Below are 19413 nucleotides of genomic sequence, written 5' to 3'. Positions count from 1 at the left end.
TAGTACCTAAAACATTAGAAGAAGAAAAATGAGGAGGTGACAAATCCATGCGAGAGTCGCCAGACATTTGCGACAGAATGGGTCGCAGTGAGGAGCTCAGTGACTTCCAGCGGGGGACCGTCGTTGGGTGTCACTTATGCAAGAAGTCGAACCGTGAGATTTCCGCTCTGTTAAACCTGCCTCGGTCCACCGTTAGCAATGTCATTTTGAAGTGGAAACGTGGTGGGATAACGACGGCTCTGCCGCGGAGCGGCCGACCGCACAAGCTCAAAGAGGAGGACCGTCAAGTGCTGGAGAAAGTCGCGCTGGAAAACTGTTCGCCCTCGGTGGAAGCTCTTACTGCAGAGTTTCAGACCGCCTCCGGGGCCAACGTGAGCCCCAGGACTATCCGCCGGGAGCTGCATGAGATGGGCTTCCGTGGCCGAGTGTCAGCCTACAACAAGCCTAAAGGTGAGTTCAGGAAAGGAAACGTTCAACAGTCACAGGATATAAGTGTTAGCTATGTGTTTGTGTCCACATGCGTTTGGCAACATTACACCTATATGCGAATGTATGGGCATTCATATTGACACCCCTGCTCTCATCCTGCAGTTGCTCGTATAAAAGGCTTTCTACAGGATTTTGAGACCTGGCTGCAGACATTTGCTCTTTATTCAGCCACAAGAAAAAAATAAAAATATGTTAGGGACCTATATCTTTGTAAATGTCATTCTAATGCTATTCTATTCTATGTAAAGCACTTTGAGTTGTGTTTTAAATGTGCTATGTAAATAAAGCCACCCACTTACTGGCCCAAAAGTTCTGTTAGTTTGTCGTAATAAGGTTAAACACAACTTTATTTTAAGGTTGGTTTAAAAAAAACAGTTTTCCAGTAAAATGTCAAACATTTGCTGGTTCTACCTTCTCAAATGTGAGAATGTTTGTCTTATATGATGATAAACAGAATGTCTTTGGGTTTTGGGCTTGTGATCTACAAAACAAGTAGTCTGAATATGGGCTCTGAGAAGATCTATGAAAAAATATATTGTCACAGGGCCTCTCTACAAGGCAGTATAATCTAGTCTTTGTTAATATTGTACTTAGGTGGTAATAATCTCTTAACTAATGTCTAGTTATTAAATTACCAAAACCCCCTGATATGCAGTGAACTTGGGACTTTTGGGGCAGTTTCCCACTCAGTCTATTACCTGTTGTTTGTCATTTGTAAAAATTCATAGCTTGTGTTAAAGTCTGCTTTCCTGTTGATTTGTGATTTGTGTTCCCTCACCTCAACCTGGACCAAGTCTGAGCCCTAACCCCAAACCAATCATCTCTTTAATAGGGGTGTGAATCTCCATTGGTGTCACGATTCAATTTGATTATGATTATCCTGTCAACGATTCGATACAATGCGATATCACCTGTTTTATATGGTCAATGGATATCATGATGAATCATGATGCGCCACCTCCTCAAATGTATTATATATTGCCATACATGGTTTTCATCAACAAATTCAAGCAGTCAGAAATATATGATCTCCCATTTTATATCCTGAATGTAGCGGAGTCTGAACACAGCAGACAAAAGGCAAAAACAACAAAAGCAGCAAACGAAAAATGAACAAGTTCCATCAGTAGGCAATAATCGATTGTGGTCTGTCGCTGCATTGATGCAGAATCGTCCACATCTGCATCGCAATGCAGTGATTAATTTCAACACCCCTACTCTTTAACACCTATAGGTCCTAAACCCAGCCACAGAGGGCAATGCTTGGGAAACACTATCCCAAGGAGGAACAGACTTCTGCTAAGCTTTTTCTGCACAGAACCATCTCATTGTGGATGTGTGTGTGCTTCATGTCCCAAGGACTGCAAAATGTTTTGATTAGAAATGTATAAGAGGTTTTGATGAGCACGTGCACACATTTCTTAAATTCCAGCATAAATACTGAGCTTCATTAGTTGGAGCACCACCAGCAAATTGTCTGTAGTTGAATCTATACAATGGGCTGTAGTGGGAGAAAAGAGGGAATCTAGAAAAAAGACATTACACAACATTTCTTTCACTCCTTAGTTTCCACTATACACTACCGGTCAAAAGTTTAGGGTCACTTAGAAATTTCCATTCCAGACAGAATACCAGCTGAGATCAGTTGCATTGTTTTTTTAATCAGGGCAGCAGTTTTCAGATTACATTATGTGCTTACATAATGGAAAAAGGGTTCTTGACTGTTGTAGAAAGAAGTGGCTGATCTATAATGCAATATCTACATTGTCCATTATCAGCAACCATTCATCCAATGTTCCAAAGGCACATTCTGTTTACTAATCTGATATCATTTTAAAAGGCTAACTGAAAAAAACATTGGAGAACCCTTTTGCAATTATGTACGCACATAATGTAATCTGAAAACTGCTGCCCTGGCTAAAAAAACAATGCAACTGATCTCAGCTGGTATGCTGTCTATAATGGAGTGGAATGGAAATTTCTAAGTGACCCCAAACCTTTGACCGGTAGTGTATGTCCTTCAGAAAACTTGGTCTCACTCCAAACACTATGGGGATTTAGATGCTGCCTCTGCTCTCCTTAAAGGCTTTCCACAGGATTTTCTCTTATCCAGCCACATAAGCATTAGTAAAGTCAGGCACTCATTTTGGGCGATAAGATCTGGCTCACAGTCTGCATTCCAGTTCATCCCAAATGTGTTAGCCAAAGGTCGGGGCTCCGTGCAGTTCAGTCAAGTTCAGTGTAGTTCTTCCACAACAAACTGAGAAAACCATTTCCTTGTGGAATTGGCTTTGTGTACGGGGGGATTGTTATGTTGAAAAAAGGAAAGGGTCTTTCCCAAACTGTTGACACAAATTTGCAAGCACATTGAAATCTGCAGCATACTATAAAGTTGTTGTCAAGTATTGTTTCCACTATGAACGTCTAATATGAGTTACCAGTTGGCAGAACTATTTTAAGTGTTTTTAACCAAAACATTTCATATCATACACATTTAGTTAAATAGCATAAAGCTCTCACAGATGTCTCTCTTCATTCAAACTTTCCTTAATACTTGATAAATATCTACTGTCTGACAGTAGATATTGTGTGAAAACACATTAGCACATTATCATATCAGATTTCCCCTCACATAGAGCACATTAGGTGTGAAGTAATATCCATTGATAGAAGATTTTAGGGCTACATCCATTGTAAGTTTGTGTGCATGGTTATTATAACCAAACTCCTCTTTCTTTGATGCCAGGAGGGGAGAAAGCAGAGAAGAAGCGGGCAGCTCCAAGCCAAGATGAAGCCAAGGTGGACGTGTCTCGTCTGGACCTGCGTGTAGGACGTATAATCACAACTCTGCAGCCTCCAGAGACCGACGGTCTGTATGTGGAGCAGGTTGATGTTGGAGAGGCTTCTCCCAGGACGGTGGTCAGCGAGCTAGCTAAACACATACCTTCGGACCGGGTATAGAATTGCTCATATACAATAATTTGTGTTTTAAGGAATTCCTTGAATGACTTGTGATTTTTAGATGCAACGCAAAACCCAAAGTTATTACATTTACAATCATATAAAACAGAAAAAGGAGAAAATACTCATTTTTAAGAAGCTGGTGAAACGCAACAATGAATGGATAATACTTTTGCAGTTGAATGTCAACTAATTGATTAATCGTTTCAGCTCTTATAATTACCAGACGTTGGATCACAGAACTTTGTAAATTGTTGAATTTGTTCACTTACTAGAATTCCCCATACATACACAAGACCATTAGTGAGGTCAGGCACTGATTTGGGATGATAAGGTCTGGCTCGCAGTCTGCCTTCCACAGTGCATCCCAAAGGGGTACGATGGGCTCTGTGCAGGTAGGCTCTACAGGCAGTTGTAATTTTGAAACAGGAAAGAGCCTTCCCTAAATTGTTGCCTCACACTATTGTCAGACATATCATTGTGGTGTAGCAGTAATATTTCCCTGTATTGCCTACCCCCAGACCTAAAAAAACAGCCCCAAACCAAAAGTATGTGGATGCATATTTTAAATCATTTAAATCAAAACGTTTGCCTTCTAAGGTCATGTATCTAAAACATTGTCTGCCTTTGCCAAAAACTGTATGAAAAATATCTGTAAGAGGCAACCTTTCCATGCACAAAGAGACAAAATGTTAAATTAGCTTCTTAAACTGTTGATGGTGCTCCAGTAATGGTAATTATAGCACAGCTAATAGCAAGTTCTTTCTGACCGAACTTGAATGACAAGCACCCTTCCCTTGATGCTGCTGCCTTTTGACTGGTTTATTAGTCCACATACTTTTGTGTACTTTTGGTCTGGTGCTGTTTTACATGGTGTGTTGTTTTTACAGCACACAATGGCATTTATCATGGCACAGTATACTGTAACATTCATTTCCTGTCTAAATGTTAGACAATAGTGTGTTTCCAACTGTGCAGCCACAGTCTGGGAAGGCCCCTTCCTGTTTCAATATGGCAAGGCCCCCCTGCACAAAGCAAGGTCTCTAAAAAAAAATACATCATGGCTGACTTGCGCAGAGCTCTGATTTACAGAACCAGTAAATTATTTGACTTGTGAACGGTCTTATTTATAGTATATTCTCAATTTCTTTCAAGCAAACAAGGGTGAAATAATTGAGAAAAATGCATTTTTGATTGAAATACTTTTTGACTGTCTATTAAACTTGGAAATATATTAGGCAAAACCAACAAAATACTGTTTCCAAGCAATTAGCCTATATACTTTCCCTACCACCAAAACCTTTTTGAAATGATTTATCATAACAGCATGAGGGAATCTAGATTCATATAGTAAACACTGAAAGGATGCAGCTAAATGAATAGAAATATTTTTGGTGTAGTGGCTTTCCAATAAGTCACTGATAGGCGTGTCACGATAACAAATTTTGCTGGACGATAAATTGTCCCAGAAATTATTGCGATAAATGATAATATTATTATTCTGAGACCATTTTCATCTAATATAATGATAATGGCATAATAATGCAGGTACACCTTTTCAAAGATGAATAAACTTTTATTTCTAAAGAATATTTAACACTGGAACTGGAAGACATTTTAAATATCCTCAATAAATGAACAAAACAACCAAAAACAATAAATAAAATGTACTCGTAGTCTCTGTTAACAAAAATCCACTGGAATAAAAACCAAAAACAATCAAAAACAATAAATAAAATGGAAATGTTTCCGGCCGCGATAATTTGCATTTAAAAATTATCGAGCTCATTTTTATTTATCATGCGATTAATTGATTTATTGGATATTGCGACAGGCCTAGTCACTGAGGTGCTGCAATGCCGGCGAACTTAACTGACGCGTGCCGTAGGCATCGGGTAATGCACAAACCAATTACAATGTCCAGATGTTTACCTTTGCTGTTTACCGCTTCTTTTATTGCTAACAGATATTTATAAAGTCTCTTGCATTTAAGTAGAACATCATTAATTACACAGTTAGGTAGCTTAACCAAATGTGTCACTGTTACGCTACCTGCAGATGACAAACAACAAACAACTTCGAGCTAGCAAGCTGCACACTAAAAAAGGCAAGTTTTAGAGAAAATTTGGATCGTGCAACAAGACAGGCCTGCTTGGTTCTTTCAGGGAATTATTGTAAAGATTTACAAGGAAGATGTTCACAGCATTTACTATCTAACTGGGATGTATTGGGACTGATATGAGAGGATTGCTGTGGACAAAAAACACAGATTAGGTTTAACCATGTATCCAGCTAATTTAAATAGCTCACGTCACTGTATTGTGTGAACAGTTATCTTCATTTAATATTGTATATGGGGTTTTCTTTTGCGGCGTGCAAATGTTCCACCAAAACAAGTTCCTTCCCGAGACTATTTTGCAGATACACCGTTGCTGCACAATCAAACAATTTTGATTGGTTTAAACAAATGGAAACAACCCAGAGCATTTTGTATGTGTGGTGTAGCCAGAGCTTACTCTACAGCAGGAATCTTCAACTTTTTCAGGCCAATGACCGCTTAGCTGCAGAGACAGAGTAGGGACCCCCTACTAAATATTTTATACAATTGAGTTGCATATTAAACTGGGCCAGATGGATGAAAATGAATGGATATTATTATATAATTTATACATAGTGTTAGTGTTATATAGTGTGAAGGGACAGTGGTTAATTGTATGGCTACCTTACCTACAGTAAGCTTATCTTCAATGTATAAACACATCTGCCAATTTATCTTTGCTATTCATATGTTGAATTTATATTAATGTATATTTTTAGACATATAAGAAAAATATCAAACATCATTTGGCAGCCCCCCTGCACTAACTCTGAGGACCCACTAGGGGTCACGGACCCCCTGTTGAAGACATCTGCTCTACAGCGCTGTGGAGATAGGTCTGACAATGCGAGACTACATTATAGGCAACTGCCATCCAGTGTACAAAATGGTGTATTGCACTAAAATAAACACAAAGGCAAACAAACGGATAAATGGCTCTTAAAATTGGTATTATTATTTTCTAAGACGTGGCATACATCATTTCATAAAATACAGAATTTCTCTTCTTCTCAGGTTTTGGCAAAAGCTACCTCTGCTCTTTTTAAATTTTGGTAAGCCACAGAGGTCTCTAGGCTCAAAAGTCTGAAGTTTTCCTGTTTGCTTCCTTTAATTTAAGAACGAGATACACACACACACACACACACACACACACACACATAATCCCTTTGGACACAGTTATGTAGAATTGGCATAATTGTATGAATATCATTTGGAGTTGTTTTTTTAATATGTAAATTGATATAACATGTTTTTGTTTTATATTGTCAAGGCCATATGGACTGTAAATACGTATTTAATCTTCTATCCCTCATGCAGATAGAGAACCACATGGCAGTCTTGTTGTGTAACCTGAAGCCAGCCAAGACGAGAGGAGTGGTGTCCCAGGCTATGGTAATGTGTGCTAGCTCACCAGACAAGGTTGAAATCCTTGAACCACCAAGTGGAGCAGCACCAGGGGACAGAGTTACTTTCCAGGGCTTCCCAGGTACTATTACAGATTAGTCATTAACATAAAACTTAAAGGTGCAATATGTAATACTGACAGCTAGCATTTAAAATAGTTACTGCAATAGTCTCCCCCGGCCCCTCCTCCCCAGACTCAAAGTTCACGGAGGTTGCCAGGTTGAGAACGCAGCATCCAACAATGTTGCTAGATGCTAGTCTCACATAGCCAGATATTACTCCACAGCACAGCAGCTAACGTTAGATGCTGGCTATGTTGACAGTCATAAAAGCCTGTGACGCGGAGCTCTGTACCCCACTGACAACCACCCTATCTCGGCTTAAAATTACAGCAACGACCGCTGAAACACTACTACCTCGCCGTCCATTCTACCCAAATGACAGACACACTTTCTCTACTTAAAATTACGGCAACGATCGCTAAACACTGCAAACTCAAGGCCCTCTCTACCCGACTGACAGACACACTTTCTTGGCTTAAAATTACTCACCGTTGGTCGGCTACGGCCGCTGAACAGGCTATACTGTTGTTTTGCCTAAGTTAAATTGCATTGCGTTTCCATTATGAGGTAGTCAAACTTGCTGTTGCTGTCATAGATCTGCCAAGGTGGTTGTAAACAGCCGTGGCCCGCTTGCCTGGTTCTCCAGTAACGTTAGCAGTTGATACCGTTCATTTGTTTGCTGCTTCCATGGCTGTACTGCCATGGCTGCGTTTTTACAGGGCAACACACAGGCCAAAACACAAACGGACGTTCCATCACGGAACGGAAATTTCAAAAGAGGAAATACTGGCTTTAGCATTGTTGTCAGAAAACATAGTATTTCAACTTAGCATGTTTCCTTAATATCTGATGACATATTGTGATCAATTTCAGATTTAATACAGTAAATATATTACATATCGCACCTTTAAATGTAACAACCATTTCCAACCAAACAGACACTAGGAACTTTATGATAATATAGCTACATTTTCACAAAATGTCTGTCTTTAGGAAATAGAAGATGTTTTTTGTTGAACCCTCTTGCTGCAAAAAACAACCATGGTGATATTTTACAGAGCAGTGGGAAGTTTGGAAAATGCTCTTTCCTGTTTCAACATGTCCACCAAGTGAGGGCCATTAAAAATGGCTTTCTTTAACTGAATCAACTCAATCATCTATTGTGGTTGAATGGGAGCAAATCCTTGCAGCTAGTTTCCAAATTCTTGTGGAAAGTCTTCCCAGGAGATTGGAGGCCGCCTATTACTGTCCATGGTTTTGCTGTTTTGAGTCGTTTTATGCAAGCACGTGTACAGTGTCCATCAAATCCTGTGTTTGTGATGAATGAGTAGAGAACAAAGTAGGTTATTCTAATGTAAACTGACTTCTTGATTGCAGGTGAACCGGACAAAGTGTTGGACCCAAAAAAGAAGGTGTGGGAGCAGATTCAGCCAGACCTACGCACAGACAGCCAGTGTGTTGCAACCTACAAGGGAGCTGCCTTTGAAGTTGCTGGCAAGGGAGTGTGCAAAGCCCAAACCATGAGCGACAGTGAAATCAAATAAACTAACAGGACTGCTCGAAATGGCTCGGTGCAAATTCCTGCAGCCAGAATGTTGAGATGAGCCTTTCAAGAAGAATGGAGGCTGTTGTAGCAGCATATGAATGCCCTTGCTTTTGGAATGACATGTCCAACAATCAACATGGTTGTTATGTTTGAGGGTTCACATACTTTTGTCCTGTAAGAGTGAATAGTATGTTTCCCTCTGTTGGATGGACATGGACATTACTGTTACAATTTTATTATGAAAATCTGAAGTTCTGTATTTGGTCAAAGGAGGGCACTTCAGTGCCCGTGATGATGTACAGTATATGTATGATGAGATAGACGTAAAACATACAGCACACAGTCATAACCAGCAAGGTGAAAAGAAAATGGAAGCTTTTCAAATAATCCCTTTTGGTTGGGGAATATTTAATAAAATATCAAATGTTTTCCCATGAACCTACAGTTGTCATTTCCAGTGAACAGTGGATGAAACTCAGTAGTGCAGAAATCCCTTTGACAAAGGGGAAACTGAACAGTTTTACTTTCTTATGACTGTATGAAAATGAGTTGGAAATGAGTAAGGGAATTCCTTAAAAAATAGTTAATTTAATTAAATGTTCTTAAGTAACTGCATAAGGTCAGTTCTTTGAGCTCCTTCAGTTTAAGTCTGATGCTGACAAATTATGGAAATGAGTGTGTTGTGCATCAGCATAAATAGCCTGTGGGAAGTTTTATTTGAATGATGTATCTTACATATTGCAATATTTAGTCTGAGATCTAGATCATTGTGTTTATCTGTAGTTTTACCAGGAATCATATGAAACTAAAAACTAACCGTTCTGAATCATGGATTGAATGTAAATGCAGATGTTTGTTACTTACAATTTCTTCAACAAAGATGTTTTTTTATCCATCCTGCTACTGCAGATTGTTACTCTGTTCTTAAGATATTGTAACAGCTTAGCTAAACCTTAGATTGTATATGTCCTGCTTCATGTTACATGTTTGTGTCTCAGCTTCCATTCATGATAAGCCTATTTATCATTTCAAGGGCAAAAAAATAAACCAACATGTCTTGGTTCTAAAACAAGCTATCTTTATTTTTGTTTTTCCCTTTAGTCAACTCAAACATGCAAAGTTCTTCTTCCCTTATTTTAAAGGAAGAACTGAAAAATGGCATGTAAATAATGGGGATGTGATTCAGGAACTAAGAAGTGGAACAGATTGTCCCAGGCACATCGTTGCTGGTAGTTGTTTGACAGAACAGGGACACTGAGAGGGAATGGTATCAACCTTTGCATATACAAAATATGTTATTTATTACTAGGGATGTCCAGATCCGATCATGTGATCGGAAATCGGGCCCGATCACGTGGTTTCAGACTCGATCGGAATCGGACGTTACCTCCCGATCAGGACTCGGCTATATATGTATATATATTCTAATAATTTTTTAACACATCTATAGTTATGCGGTGGCACAGAGTTAGACCCTTTTGACTCCACACAGAAACAGCAACGTGTGCGGCATGACATCACTTTGTTGCAGAGACGCTATTGGTTAAATGCCGGCAAAGTAGAACACGGAAGCAGCTTGAAGCGGAAAGCGCGAGTATGTCTGCGGTCTGGAGGTATTATAAAGTTGAATTATTATAGAAGTATCGGATCGGGACTCAATCAAATGACTCGGACTCGAGGGCAAAAAAACCTGATCGGGACATCCCTATTTATTACCATTTCATAAGATAGAGAAGGTAGCTATAAAACTTACTTCCCAGATGCCAGAAGAAACCCCATATTAATGTCTCAAAAAAGGAGGATGGATCAGTCTTAATAGGTAAATTCTTAATGGTATTTATCCTATAATCAGAGAGTAACATTGATGTAAAAATAACTGAAAGGCTGGGAATGGCCGGGTTAGCTCAGTGGGTAGAGCAGGCGCACATATACTTAGGTTTATGCCTCGACGCAGAGGTCCAGGGTTCAAATCTGACCTGTGACGATTTCCTGCATGTCTTCCCCCTCTCTCTCCCCTTTCTCACCTAGCTGTCCTGTCAAAGGTGGAAAAGCCCCAAAAAAATCATCTTTAAAAAAAAAAAGAAAGAAGGATGGGAGGTGCTTGTAACAAAATGATCAGTACAATTTATTAGCAAAACAAACAGAAATGTGCAACGCTGCTCCACAGCAGCGGAGGACAACAACAAACAAGGTTGCCACAGTCTTAGGCAGAGGCCGATACATGCTCAGCACTGTCTGCTGCCAGCCAGCACAACAAAGACATTGAGAGTTGTGGAAGCAGGGGCGATTCTAGGATCAAACCTTTGTGGGGGCTCAGCCCCTAATGAGAATGTCACACGGAGACAGTGCCTTGCAAAAGTGTTAACCCCCCTGTCCGTTGGAGGAGCTATCGGCCTTCATTTTCACCGACCTGACATGCTCAGTCGGAGACAGGGCAGTCGGGACTCACCCGGAAATGGCAAGCGGGATGAGCGTGACTAAGCCTCTCAAAATCTGACGAAAATCTTTTAAACTGACCTTTGTTGATCTGAAATGAAGACAGATTCAGCAGCTGCTTGGCCTATTTCTCACTTAAAATGTTTTCAGAAACAAGTTTCGGTGAACTATTTTAGTACAATATGAGATCGTAATCTGAATGAGTCGCCAGTAATGGCTGTTCCAAAATCCAAAATCAGGAAGCAGCAGCCAGATCCATGTGACACGTTCGTCCGATCAGCTGCCGGTTTTCATTTTTTGGGCGACAATACAGATTAGCGCCACCACTGACGTATTACGTCTCGTTGCTTTGGTGTGTTCCGAGGCACTTTTTTGACCAACTCAGGGAGACTGATCAGCCCAACTGCCTTTTCTGCCGACGGTCGGCCATCTCTGGTTGGTGTGTAACTGCCTTAACAGACAAGTTTGCAAACTCTCACTTGAAGCACCAAAATTGATTTAAAAAAAAATAAGTTTTTTTATTGTAATTTTTAGGGGGGCTGAGATGAAATTTGAGATAAAAAATTGGGCTTGAGCCCCCCTAAAAAGGGTCTAAAATCACCCATGAGTGGAAGGCCAAAGTGGTGGGGTTTCCTCTCCTTTATCCAGGGAGCTGAACACCAGTGTGCTCACTCAGCAATCACCAACCTGGGAAAGAGAGGGAGGAGGCACACACACACAGACCAAAAAAATAGACAATTCCTACTTAACAATCCTATTGATCATTATGTATTCCCTTAGGCACTTTAGCTTTGTATGTTGTTGTAAGGTAACTAAAGTTGTTTTTGTAAGAAAGTAGGCCAGAAAGACAGACCAAGGTGTTTTTCATCTCATGCTTCAGTGTGTGGTGACTAATGCTACAGGCTGACATTAATACATCCACTTTAATATTAAAAGGTCATGGAGTGTTGATATTAATGTCATGTCAGCCCCCACCCACCCCGATTACAATCTCCTCTTACAATCTTAATGGAGGTACTGAAAAAGTTTACCACACTGATTTCTGTCTGCATCTGCAACGACAAACTGGTGTGGAGGAGTCAGCCCTGCAAGTGTGCTGCAGCCTATTGACTCTGAGTGGTTAACCGAGGGGAAAGTTCATAAACATCCACCTGAACCCACGTTTCAGTTGAGCTCAGTCAACCCATGAATAAAGTGCTGCTCCTCCAGCATCCTGTTTTTGAAAAGCCACAAAGTGCAGCAAACCCAACAAAACAATCTCTTTACAACTGTGTCATGAATGTGTTTGTGTGGTATTTATTTGTCATGTATATGTTTACTTGCTCCTAATTGTTCATATTATCACTTCCTTAGTATATTAAAACAATGAGATAAATAGGCCTACTTTTTTGAATGAATTTCTGAATTTTTTTTATGGGTGTTATGCAAGGCTGTTATCCAAGTGTCCCAGCCGGCCGATGTGGCAATAACTTTGTATTAATTTGTCTGGTAATATGTACCAGTACAATTTCTAACTGAAATAGTAAAAGCTGTAAAATGACTTCAACATGTTGTATGTATGTAGAGTGGTGGTATAGGTTAGCAGGTTAATCTGGCACTGGTGTTTTTCAAAATACTTAATGGAAACAAAGCAGAGGGAATGTTTATGTTGCGTGATTCACATCTCTAGTTTCCAACTGCCATGTTTAGACTATAGTAGCCCACAACTCCATAAGGTGAGTGGCATAGCCTAAGTGGAAAGACAGGGCAGATCTTTGATTACTGCTTGTCAATAAGTAAACAAATCCACACTGTGAACAATATATATATATATATATATATATATATATATATATATATATATATATATATATATATATATATATATATATATATATAAAACCAAAATATAATATGTAGGGTATATATACATATTATATTTTGGTTGGCAGCAAAAACTAACACAAAAGTCGAGATGAATGTTCGAATAAAAGATGTGTAGTCTATAACCTGAATTTAATGTTTTAACTAATTCATTCATTATTTCCTCACGTGCCTCCACCTCCCGCACGCTGACGTCGCGCGGCGGCCGCCTCGCTTTAATTTGCGTTCGGCAGCGGCAGCTGTACAGCAGAGAGAAGGAGGCGGAGAAGAAGAAGACTGCTGTCAGGTTTACTGTTGAAGTGTCGTCTTTCTGCTTCACTACACAGACAGGCATCGCAGCTAGGAGAGCAGATAGACTGCTAACTGTTCATTTTGACCGACTATCACGAGGTTTTCGCTGCTAATCAACAAACCTCGACACTGACGGGATCGCACCTGCCTCGAAGCATATGGACAACAAAGCCTGATCCAGCACTGCGCTGTGCGGCAACAAACCGAGCCAGGCTACCTGCGAAACTTCAAAGATATTCATTTCTTTAAGATCCTGTGCTGCACACAATAGGCTGGTGCTGCAAGAGAAGGTTTGTGTGCATGAAATTTGGTGTTGGACTTCCATATTGAAGGCCGATCCGACCCGTGCCTGGCTGGTTTAATTATAGCAACACTTGTCGTAATTTCTGCACGGACAGCCAACAGTGGAAGATTTTTGAAGGGTCGAGAAGGAGAATATCAGGCCTACGTCGGTGTTTTAATAACTTAATAGCCTAACCCTGCTGGTTTGATAGTCGCCGTCAGCAGCCCTCTGTGTTCAATGTTCCCTTGAAAAACAGGAGAATTATGTGGGTCAGTCCCGAAGATGTGTTACTGGCGGGCGCATTATGGATCACCGAGAGAGCGAATCCATATTTCATCCTCCAGAAACGGAAGGGCCACGGGGATGGAGGCGGAGGTCTGGCAGGTGAGTCCTATTATTAAACTGTCATGGCTCATCAGCAAAAACACGTTTTATTTAAATTCAGAGGTTATTGATGATGACATTGAGTGACGGTATGTAGGCCTACTGTAGTTCTCCAGTCAGTGACTTGGTCTCCGGGCGATGTAAATGGCTGCCCAATGCGCCCTTGAGGGATGGGATAAATGCAGAGAATTAATTTCGCTACATTTATGTGTATGTGACAATAAAGTACCTTTTTACCTTTACCTTTACCTTAGTACAATATGTCAGATGGAGTGTGTTGATGTTTGACATGGGAAAACACATGGACAGGATAATGTGAGGAGGATCATATGACCAATCAGCTGTCATGGGTGGCCTTTGTTAGCAAAGAGGAGCTGCGTACTTTTCTTTACTGATTGATTTATTCACACTATCAGCCTGCTTTAGCCTAATGAAGGATACACATTTTGACCAAGTATCAAGGGACAAAGTCCAGCACATCTACTCTCAGATCATATAAAACCTACTCCAGAAATTAGGTCACACTATCTTGTTAAGTGGCAGACTATCCCTGCCTGCAAGAAAAATAAAATTTCAACCATTACAATGCAAACAATAGTTGTCATTCTTGTGCTGCTGCTAATAGCTGTGGAGCCTGCCTTAACAACAGTGAATCTATTTGTCTGTTTGCTTGTTCATGCTGAATCATTCCCCTTCTTCCTTCTCTCACTCCTCCTCTCTTGCTTATTCTATCCAAAATGGGTCAAGCAGCAGCAGGAGCATTAGGAGGAGGGAGACATGTTATGGAAATGACGGTTGGAGGTTTACAGTTAACAGCCCACTGTCCTGTTTTCTCTCTGAATTTTGAAATTTGGTTCACTCTTTAACCTGAATCCGTCTGGTTGCAATTCATCACAAAGTGTGGCACTTCCTCATATTTAACAGAAGAGATGCTGTTTAACATCTTTGAGATAATCATACATATTTGGGTATGTGAAAACCTTAATAGATGAGACTGTTTGGGTCCTGATTTTTACATTTATATCTAAGACAGCCATAGATAACTTGGGCTGCAAAAATGAACTACTTGGCCCCTATACATATAACTCCCCAATGCTCCCTCTATGTAATTTACTACAATGATCTATGAGATGGCCCCATATGTGCTGTGTGGTAATTTGTTTGAACAAAAAATGTATATATTGGTTTAAATTATGAAGGTCGTAATGCTACATTTTGGCCCAATGCTTTAAGATCAGGAGATAAAGCAGGACCAACTTCAAGGACCATATGATGTCAGGTGATACTTCCATATTCCAAAACAAACTTACAATAAATTAAGTTATCACAAACCAATTGCCACACAGTGAACCTTGGGCTTTTGAGGGCCCCTGATGGTCCCAGCGAAGTTCCCCCTCTTGCCTAGCTGGTAATGAAGTACATTAATGTTAACATGTGCAGCCAAATATCATAATTTATAGCAATGGAAATTATGAATATTTAAATGGCTTTTGTTTTTTATTCAAATTTAAAGTGAAAATTATGGCTCTGTCACTGATTAATCAGTGTTGATCAGCTCAGTTTCTGTTCCCTGCTGAGATTTTCTCACTCTGTCTGTCAGTGTCACTGCTCATGAGCCTCAACACCAGTTACTATGATAAGAGTAAAATCTCTGCCACTGAGGACTGACTCAGGACTGGGCGATGTAGATAAAATCTATAATGAGTTTTACACACAAAAGATTAGATTTAAGTTAGTTAATAGTTAATAAGATACATTACAAATAAAGGTACTTCATCATATTGATGCAAAAACCTTTTGAATAAAGTATTAGTATAAAGCAATGGTGGCCAAAACTACCTAGAGATATTTAAAGGATATCATGCATGCAGGGGTTTGAACAGTATGGTAAATTCTTGTCTCGAGGTGTACATTGTTATATTTACCAACCATAGTCAAACTAATAAAGGCTTAAAGTAAGCATTACGTTTTGACATATTTGACCTTTTTTAATGAACACTCATTCATTCAACTTCTATATTATCCTTTAAGCTTTTGGGTGTTAAAGGGAAACTGCAATAGTTTACTATTTGAGGGTTCCAAATGCTCCTTTTAACGACAATTCCTTTATAAGGTTAGTTCAGATAAATGAGAACTGGAGTTAACATAAAACTGATGTAGTGTTGAAGGACATTTGGCGACCCAAAATTCTTAGAAGATCCTCTCTTTGATTTGTCAGACTCAGAGATTGTTTGGGGAACATGGATGTGCAACCAGATACCCATCCATTTTTTTTGTCTCCATGTTTAAAACCCAAAAGACCCTTCACCCTTACGAGAGTTAATTATTTCTCATTTTTCTCTGGAGGAACTGCATAAATTCGGCAACTGTCCATCTCTGCTTATGCAGCTACTGTACTGATGTTTCACAATGTTGCCACTCTGGTAAATTATGTTTGAAAATCAGAGAGTGGCGGTTTGGTGGGGCAAAGCAAATATACATTTGCCTCTTTTCACCAAACCTCATCGGCCCTCTGCCAGCTCTGACATCTGAACTCAAGCCCTGTTAAGTTAAACAGAACAGCAGATTTGTGCCTGGATCTGTGCAATGCTCCGTCCTGGTGCAGCTGATTGGTTTACCTTCTCCCTGGAAGAAGTGCTTGTTTGCAGTGCCATTGTGTCTGGGCGCCAAGCGCCAACTGGCACACAGTACAAGTCAGCAAGCTCAGCATTTACATAACATAACAATGACATCATCCTCTAGCGCCACTTAGCACACTTTGTGTTGCCAAAAGAAGAACTCACCAGAGCCTGAGAAAAGGAGGCTGCTAGTCTTTTCTTTTTTATTAATATTAATGGTGTTCGTTCCATTATGCTTTCAGAAAGTAATTGTCAGTTGTGATTTCAACGGAACCTGTGGCGATTTGGAACAGTAGTAATGCAATGGAGCGATGTTTTTACTATAGGTGAGTAGGTCCCAGTTTTGTTTATTCTCGTGTGCAGGCAACACAATACACATTATTATACTACTCCACTGATGAACTGGTGGCAGTGATGCACCAATAAATGCAACAGTGCCACAGCAAAAGTACAACATCGAAAGCTAGCAAACATGAATGTAAACAATGCAGGTGTGAAACTTTAAGAAGTCATCTTTGCAGATGTTTTATGTAGAAGGAAATGCATTCAACACATTTCTTAGACCAGGATACACACAAGAATGTGAACATACTGTGACTTAGTTTGTTTACAATAAAACTCCACAGGGAACGATTAAAAAATATACATACAATTTGACCTAACAAAGCTGGTCTACACTAACTGCTCAGTTTCATGTTTAATGTCATTTGCAGGATGACACATATAACCTGATAAACTACCAGCTTTTAACTTGCAGTCTTCTTATCTAATAACCTAGTTTGCATACACACAGTGTTTTGTGGTACAGTGCAGAGCTGGAGGGACATTGAAAAGGACGTCTTGCATCCAAGTGTTCTTTGTCTATATGTGGCCATGACCATTGTTAGTCCGTATGTTCTGAGAGGAAGCAACGAGAATAAGACGGAACAAAACCTGCATTCATCAGACTGTAAATAACTTCAGAATCAGGCCATCATGTCAGTTGTTATGCAACTTGACACTTAAAGCATAACATTTCACAATAATTTGAGTCATTGTATAACACAATCTTGCTGGTAAGAATTACTGTATGTTTGACTGGAGGTGTGTCATGTCAGTATGGACAACAGACAGATACTGACCCGTTTTGTTGTAGGTCACACGGTTACTTTGAACTTTAGGATTTGTGTTTGATGTTGAAATAGATGTAGAAAAGGTGGAGAGGCTGTTCAATACATATCATTGCATATTTGTAGGCATCATGAGACTTTCATGTGATGATGATGATGATGATGATGATGATGATGATTCTTCAGGCTTGTCTCTGGTTTCTGTTATCTGAAGCAGTATTGATTTTAAGTCTGAGGCAGATTGTGTTCCTTTGTGTGCTCAATGCAAACATCCTAACCCAGCAACCATCCACCCCCCCCCCCCTCCAAGATGTTTTGGTAGAAAGAGGATATAAACAAAAGAAATGAAGCTGCTTTTTTCATGTTGTTGGTTTGGTCTGCTGCTCTTTTTTTTTTTATTTCTTTTTTTTTATAGCTTGTTCTGCTCATTCCATAGACAGAACATACAACCATCACAGCTTTGTGTTGTCTTTGTTTTGTGCACCCACTCATATAGCATGTGGAAGGAAATTATATCTGTAAGGCAGAGGTGTGAGATGGAACAAACAGTCACATGGACTTTGGTGTAATGAGTTAATGCTGCAGAGGCATGTGATGTTCGTGGTTCCGGTTGTAAATAAACAACAACTGGCGTACAATCCACACTGGCTAAGAAACCGCTGTCTTTCTGTCTGTTTTGGGTTTCACTTATATCAGTCTTACTGGAGGAGTGACAGGGTGGCTGTCAAGTGGTATCAAACCTTCAGTGGTCTCCTTTCTTGTGCGTAACGACCAGGTTTCCGGCGTTAAACCTCAACTCGCATGTCGTAGGCTGAACCATTCATTGCATGCTGTACAGCAAAGTCCAAATTAGCTGCTTTTCATGAATTTTAAATTTTTCATTTGCTGTATCTCTTTGGAATTGTTATTTAAAAGTATTTTGAGAATAGGGTTGCAACGGTATGATAACCGTCTCAGAAAATGATGCAGTATATGGTAATTATTATCAGTTGGTAATGTTAAGAAAAATAACAATGACCCTGAAAGGAATGAAAAGAAAAGGTGTTTTTTTTTTTTTTTTATTATTTTTTTTTTTTGGTTGAACAAATGCTTTATAATAAATACCATTTTTTTAATGGAAGTATGTCTAAAAGATCTCCCTTTTTGAAAATATATACTGTATATGTACATTGTATGATAAATGTCAATTTTCATTCACTGCAACCCTATTTCGAGAGGAAAAGCTAACTGGGTGACCCATTACAGTTTTTCTTAATTGCTAAAACACAATTTCTGAAACCTTGCTCCATTTTCTGAAAACATTAAACACAAAACCTCATCTTCAAGCACTATTTACAAAATCTCTGACACCTCTCAAATGAAACTTTCGCCTCAAAACAGTTTTACCTGTGTTCAAAATCAAACACTGCTCTCAAATCATAAACAAAGTGATCAAAATGATATACACTATCAAGCAGTAAGTAAGCAATACACCAAAAAATTGAAAACACATTGTTCAAAACATATAGTTCTCAGGGAGAAGTACATTTTTAATTTCATATTTTTCCGTCATTCTTTAGATGAACTAAAACATGTTCTGTCATAGTAGCTCAAAATTGATCAGAAATTTCTACTCTGCTTTGCTCTTTGCAATTTTTTTTGTTATTCCTCCTCCTTGTATTTGTACAGTACTGTACCCTGCATCTCACAAACTTGTCCTTTGTCTCTGTGATACTGTAATTCTTGTTCTTTGTTATGAACCTGCAACCAGTCAAAATCTATTGAGCAGTTAGTACTGTTAACAAATGGAAAGCACAATGTTCAGGGCCATACAGTTTGTTCATTGTACATTATACAGCCTACAATGCACTGTACTACAGTATACAATAC

The 19413-nt window shown here is 39.4% G+C and overlaps 2 protein-coding genes across 3 annotated transcripts in view; both read left to right on the top strand.

The window, feature by feature from the left end:
• Positions 1 to 26: 26 nt before the first annotated feature.
• On the top strand, positions 27 to 9629 carry LOC116034188 (aminoacyl tRNA synthase complex-interacting multifunctional protein 1-like). Its single transcript, XM_031276734.2, has 4 exons — positions 27 to 450; positions 3236 to 3444; positions 6866 to 7034; positions 8392 to 9629. Exons 1-4 carry the CDS (start codon positions 48 to 50, stop codon positions 8556 to 8558), a joined length of 948 nt encoding a protein of 315 aa, XP_031132594.1. The 5' UTR covers positions 27 to 47; the 3' UTR covers positions 8559 to 9629.
• Positions 9630 to 13090: 3461 nt separating this feature from the next.
• Positions 13091 to 19413, top strand: part of tbc1d9 (TBC1 domain family, member 9 (with GRAM domain)) — a 32408-nt gene continuing 26085 nt past the window's right edge. For both annotated transcript variants that reach the window (XM_036000085.1, XM_031276732.2), the window contains exon 1: positions 13091 to 13817. In XM_036000085.1, the coding sequence (XP_035855978.1) occupies positions 13697 to 13817 (121 nt within the window). In that variant the 5' untranslated portion in view covers positions 13091 to 13696. The remainder of the gene's footprint in view (positions 13818 to 19413) is intronic.

The sequence above is a fragment of the Sander lucioperca genome, chromosome 4 (assembly GCF_008315115.2).
Source record: "Sander lucioperca isolate FBNREF2018 chromosome 4, SLUC_FBN_1.2, whole genome shotgun sequence".
Classification (NCBI taxonomy): Eukaryota; Metazoa; Chordata; class Actinopteri; order Perciformes; family Percidae; genus Sander; species Sander lucioperca.
Note: the sequence above shows the minus strand (reverse complement) of the source record. Positions and strands in the feature narration are given on the sequence as shown.

Bases quoted from the DNA above. Each gene is read 5' to 3' on its own strand.
- LOC116034188 (XM_031276734.2), top strand. From the start codon at position 48: ATGCGAGAGTCGCCAGACATTTGCGACAGAATGGGTCGCAGTGAGGAG. The intron at 3,445-6,865 runs GTATAGAATTGC...TCCCTCATGCAG, and splicing joins AACACATACCTTCGGACCGG to ATAGAGAACCACATGGCAGT. The intron at 7,035-8,391 runs GTACTATTACAG...TCTTGATTGCAG, and splicing joins TACTTTCCAGGGCTTCCCAG to GTGAACCGGACAAAGTGTTG.